This window comes from Saccostrea echinata, unplaced genomic scaffold, assembly GCF_033153115.1.
Source record: "Saccostrea echinata isolate AGI-Se365-2 ecotype Australia unplaced genomic scaffold, CSIRO_AGI_Sech_v1 ptg000012l, whole genome shotgun sequence".
NCBI lineage: Eukaryota > Metazoa > Mollusca > Bivalvia > Ostreida > Ostreidae > Saccostrea > Saccostrea echinata.
The window spans coordinates 20,898,042-20,902,275 of NW_026889761.1; the positions used below are offsets into that span (position 1 = coordinate 20,898,042).

Here is a 4,234-nt window from a genome sequence, read left to right on the forward strand (position 1 = left end):
TTTTTTAAGTCGTGCAATCAAATTCCATTTAAAAGATATTAAGTGGTTAACTATAGCTTTAATTACGTAAAATTCCTATAAAGCGGATTTGATTATTTTACACTTCATATCACAATATGCAAAGTTTTAAACATACAGGATATTGATTAATTGATAAACAAGCCGGTTTAAAAATGTCTTGAATTTTATGCCTTTCACGATCTCTGTATTTTATCAACTCCTAGTGTGTGAATTATACATGTGCATTCTATCACTGCAGATAAAACTATTTTGCAAATTCAATCAATTTAAAAGAACTTGTTCATAGATTGTTTAAAATTTTGACAATACCTTTTATATCTGATGTGTAAGGCGTGAATAAACATGGTATTGTCTCGACAAAACTTTAACTATTGTCTAGAAATATTAACAAAAAAATCAAGCTATTCCTATTTTTGTACTGTAAAATGCCTCGTCACACTCACTTAATTTTAATTCAATCTCTGACTGTACCTCGGATAAATAAACACTCCTTATCCCACTGTTATACACAAGATTATTTTCCTACCGGCGCTATTCATATGGGGTATACCTCAACTGTGATATTTTTCTTACCATAAAATTTAGTGTGTATTTACATTGGAGAAGGCAATGGAACTTGCGGGGACTAAACCTGAGAAATGTTGTATAAATACAACATACCTTTTTTATTGACATAATTTGTTTAAAGATAGGCGAAAGAGATTATTGATTGTGCAACGGGGTTTGAATGCCTAAATAAAATCGGATGCCATTACTGATAATTTAAAATTTCCTATCGAATTAACATCCAATGGTCGTTGAAAGGTAAGTAAGCGTTCCTCTCTCTCTCTCTCTCTCTCTCTCTCTCTCTCTCTCTCTCATATATGAAATGCTAATCCAGACTGTTTGAATTCAGGGAGGATGTCGAAGTCGATTTTAAATGAAGACTGTCAGCGCTTCTTCAGGGTGGGAATCCTGATTCTCAAACATGGAACAGCACTGCTGCAGGTGCTTCTTGATCTGCAGCTTCATCAGCTGCATGTCTCTCTCAGGGAGCTTCTAACTCAATATCACCACAAACTCTTTCATTCATGGCAGAAAAGTGCTTGCTGTGCTTGCCCTACCCAAAAGGCTTCTTACTTTTCTGGCTGTTTACTAAAAGAACAATACGAAGATCTTTTTGTATTTGTTTCCAAACACGGTCGCGACTGTAGAAATATTAAATCCTCTGTACATGGATTATGCAGCTGTCGATACGAAGCCATAAATGACGTAACCAGCAGAAGTCTGGATATCATCATTACGTCTATGCTTCTGCTTAATTTGGAAAGTTTCCACTTTGATAATGACGTCAGAGAGGCAATATCTGAGCTACGGAGACTCAGAAATGAGATAGTTGCAAAAGGTTCTACCATGAGTTTCACAGAAGGGGAGTTTATTTTGTTCTGGAATCGAGCAATTCCCTCTATGACCAAAATTGCCAAGGAGATTTCTGATCAGTGTCTGAAGCAAACAGTTGAAGACATCCGGGTTCTAAAGGATGAACCTCTTCATCTATATTCAGCCATGGTTGTAATCACCACGATACGTCACGGCAACCAAAGAGAGATATCATTTTTAAAGGTAAAGTTACATCTTAAACACATTTAACACAACCCTCCCATTGAAAACGGGAAAATACTACTAGATATTGAATGATTGTCAAATAAAACTATGTATATATTTTTTCCAGGACTTGGAACATGCACAGGTATTGCTTGGCGACAGACGTCAAGGTGAACTCTTACCAATGCTTGAATTTGGTTTGGAGGTAGTCTGTTCAACTCTTGGTCTTTCTGATCCTGCACTTAAGGTATTCCTTTCTCCACATGATTACTTAAAAATAGTTCTCTCCAAAAGCATGAATCTGTTAGCTTATACCAGTTACTTTCGAAGATGTGTTGGTGTAAGTCATAATTATTCTTTATGTTGACGTTTACATACATGTTTCAATATTGCAATAGGAAATGCAAAATTCTAAGTTCTTGCTGCATAATGGGAAAATCCCTGATCTAATCAAAAAGCTCTCCAGTCCTTGGATGAAAAAGCTGATAAACGCTAGGCTCTTGGTCCAAGAACAGACTGAAATCTGGCGCGAAGATCTGTGGTCTTCAGACCCTCTAAGTAAGTCACGTGGTTAATAAATAAATATACTCTCAATTATTCCATTCCATTCACATTCATATTTTCAAAAAAACCGAAATTTGTTTTAGGATCAAAGACAAATTCAAATTTAGGATTCATATCGTGCGGTCAAAACATCAGAATGTCCAACGATCGTCGAAGTGCAATATGGAATTTTATAGAATCAGAAGGTGTGACATTCAGTAATCGAGCAATGGAGCACTTAGAGCATGTGCAACTTGAAATCACAGGAAGTGGGGAGGTCGCCATCGGTGTAGTAGAAAGTGATCCGATGATTCAAAAGCAACAGTTATCTTCTTTTTCTACATATTCCGAGTTTAAGACTGCCATCGTTGTGAAAACATTCGAGTCTTCCAGCCTAGTAAAGTTGTTTCGAAATTCTGATGAGTTAGTGATTTGTTTTGATAAACAACGATATGTGTTATACATTGAGCGAGGACAAAAGATGTGGCTTGTATTTTACTTGCGGTTTGGAGATGTGAAAATTGAACTACGTGAGTAAAACTTCAGCCAAAAGAACTACGGCTGGTAAACAAACCATCTGAAGCCTCATAGTTTCAAATAATTAAAATCTTTTTCTTGCTTTTTTTAAACTTAATTTGGTGACGCTAAATGATTTTAAATGAAAAACAAACGTATTTTTTAAATTTATTTTTTTTTTGAGAATGTGTTAAATTTGTATTTTTTAGACTCCTCGGCAAATCACGCCATGAAGTTTCATGACGTCATGGGAAGCAATGTACAGGCGACTGGGGGAAACAAACGTCTGCTAAGTCTAAAACACGTCAACCCACGATCCGTGTGTCGTCTGAGCAGGCGAATTCATTGTGGCGAGGAGGTCACTGTGTGCATCAGACAAGAGAAACCTACCGATGTCCATGCCATTCCATGCTACATTCTTATAGGCATCAGTGCTGATGGACTCCAAAATGGGTCATTACATGACGACCAACCCTTTACTTCGGCATCTAGGTCGTGGCTCATAAGAAAGAAATTAGATGAGCCAGTATGTTTCGGAAAGATCCAAGTCTCTATGTCTTTTAGTGGAGTACTGACATTCGTTACCTCAAAAAGTGTAACTGCAACCGTGCAGCTTAGTGAAAGTGAAAGAAAGATGGGCGTTGCGGTGGTTTTCGAATTATTTAGGACAGAACTTGAAATCGCTAATTATAAAATTAAACGGTAAAACGTTGTTTGACAAATATATTCCTATGTAAACTAGAAAAATTTTAACATGGTTATTCAATTTTTTTTTTTAAATAATTCTTTCCAAATCTTATATGGTGACTTTTACAAATTAAGATGTAGTTTTCTATGGTTTGAAAATTCATGTATAGCTCAATATCTATGCGTACAACCGTACAAGTATTTCTTCTAACATAAATCACTTATTCCTATCAAAACGCTGGAAATGTGCAATTACCAAAGGTTATCTTCGCACTGTGAAAATATCAAATAATCCTGTCCCACTCCTGAAATAATTTCCATATTCAACTACAAAACAGATCGTTTGAACTCTACTGGGGATCTAGTCACTTATTTTAGAATGACGTTGCCACACGTTTCTAACCTCCCCTCCCCAACAAAAAGAGGAAATTACCTATGTCCACCGAGCTGAGGTGTGAAATGGTCAGGTTGTTTCTCAATACAAGTTAATATTTTGAAGAAAACAATATTATGCTTATGAATAAAATTAGACATAAATATATAATGTTATATATAACTGATAAATTGGATAACTTTTTTTTTTGAAACATGGTTGTCTGTGCCAAGTTGGAGTTGACAATTACCGGTGATAATTCTATTTAATTAATTCAAGCATATATATTTCCACTTTTCCTGTTTTAAAACTACCAAAATCTGCTAAAATCTTTTGAAAATGAGACACGTCAAAAATCCAAAAGTAAAACCTCGGGTACGAATTCTTGTGCTATATGTGAACGAATATTTGTGTTATGACCTGTAGTGGTAGCATTTGCATGAAAAAAAAATGAATATTGAAAATAGATAGGCTAAGGCCATCTTTGAAATAATGTTTGTTTGCCCTCTC

At 35.5% G+C, this 4,234-nt stretch overlaps 1 protein-coding gene across 1 annotated transcript; it reads left to right on the forward strand.

Annotated features, from left to right (window-relative positions):
• The first annotated feature begins 648 nt into the window (after window positions 1-648).
• On the forward strand, window positions 649-3,400 carry LOC133186110 (uncharacterized). Its single transcript, XM_061321386.1, has 6 exons — window positions 649-825; window positions 917-1,623; window positions 1,733-1,852; window positions 2,004-2,163; window positions 2,253-2,678; window positions 2,874-3,400. Exons 2-6 carry the CDS (start codon window positions 922-924, stop codon window positions 3,368-3,370), a joined length of 1,905 nt encoding a protein of 634 aa, XP_061177370.1. The 5' UTR covers window positions 649-825; window positions 917-921; the 3' UTR covers window positions 3,371-3,400.
• The last annotated feature ends 834 nt before the right edge of the window (window positions 3,401-4,234 follow it).

What these genes read in the sequence shown, in the direction of transcription:
- LOC133186110 (XM_061321386.1), top strand. Translation starts at nt 922, where the DNA reads ATGTCGAAGTCGATTTTAAATGAAGACTGTCAGCGCTTCTTCAGGGTG. An exon ending in GAGAGATATCATTTTTAAAG is followed by an intron (nt 1,624 to 1,732) that starts GTAAAGTTACAT and finishes TATTTTTTCCAG; the next exon opens with GACTTGGAACATGCACAGGT. An exon ending in TTTCTGATCCTGCACTTAAG is followed by an intron (nt 1,853 to 2,003) that starts GTATTCCTTTCT and finishes ATATTGCAATAG; the next exon opens with GAAATGCAAAATTCTAAGTT.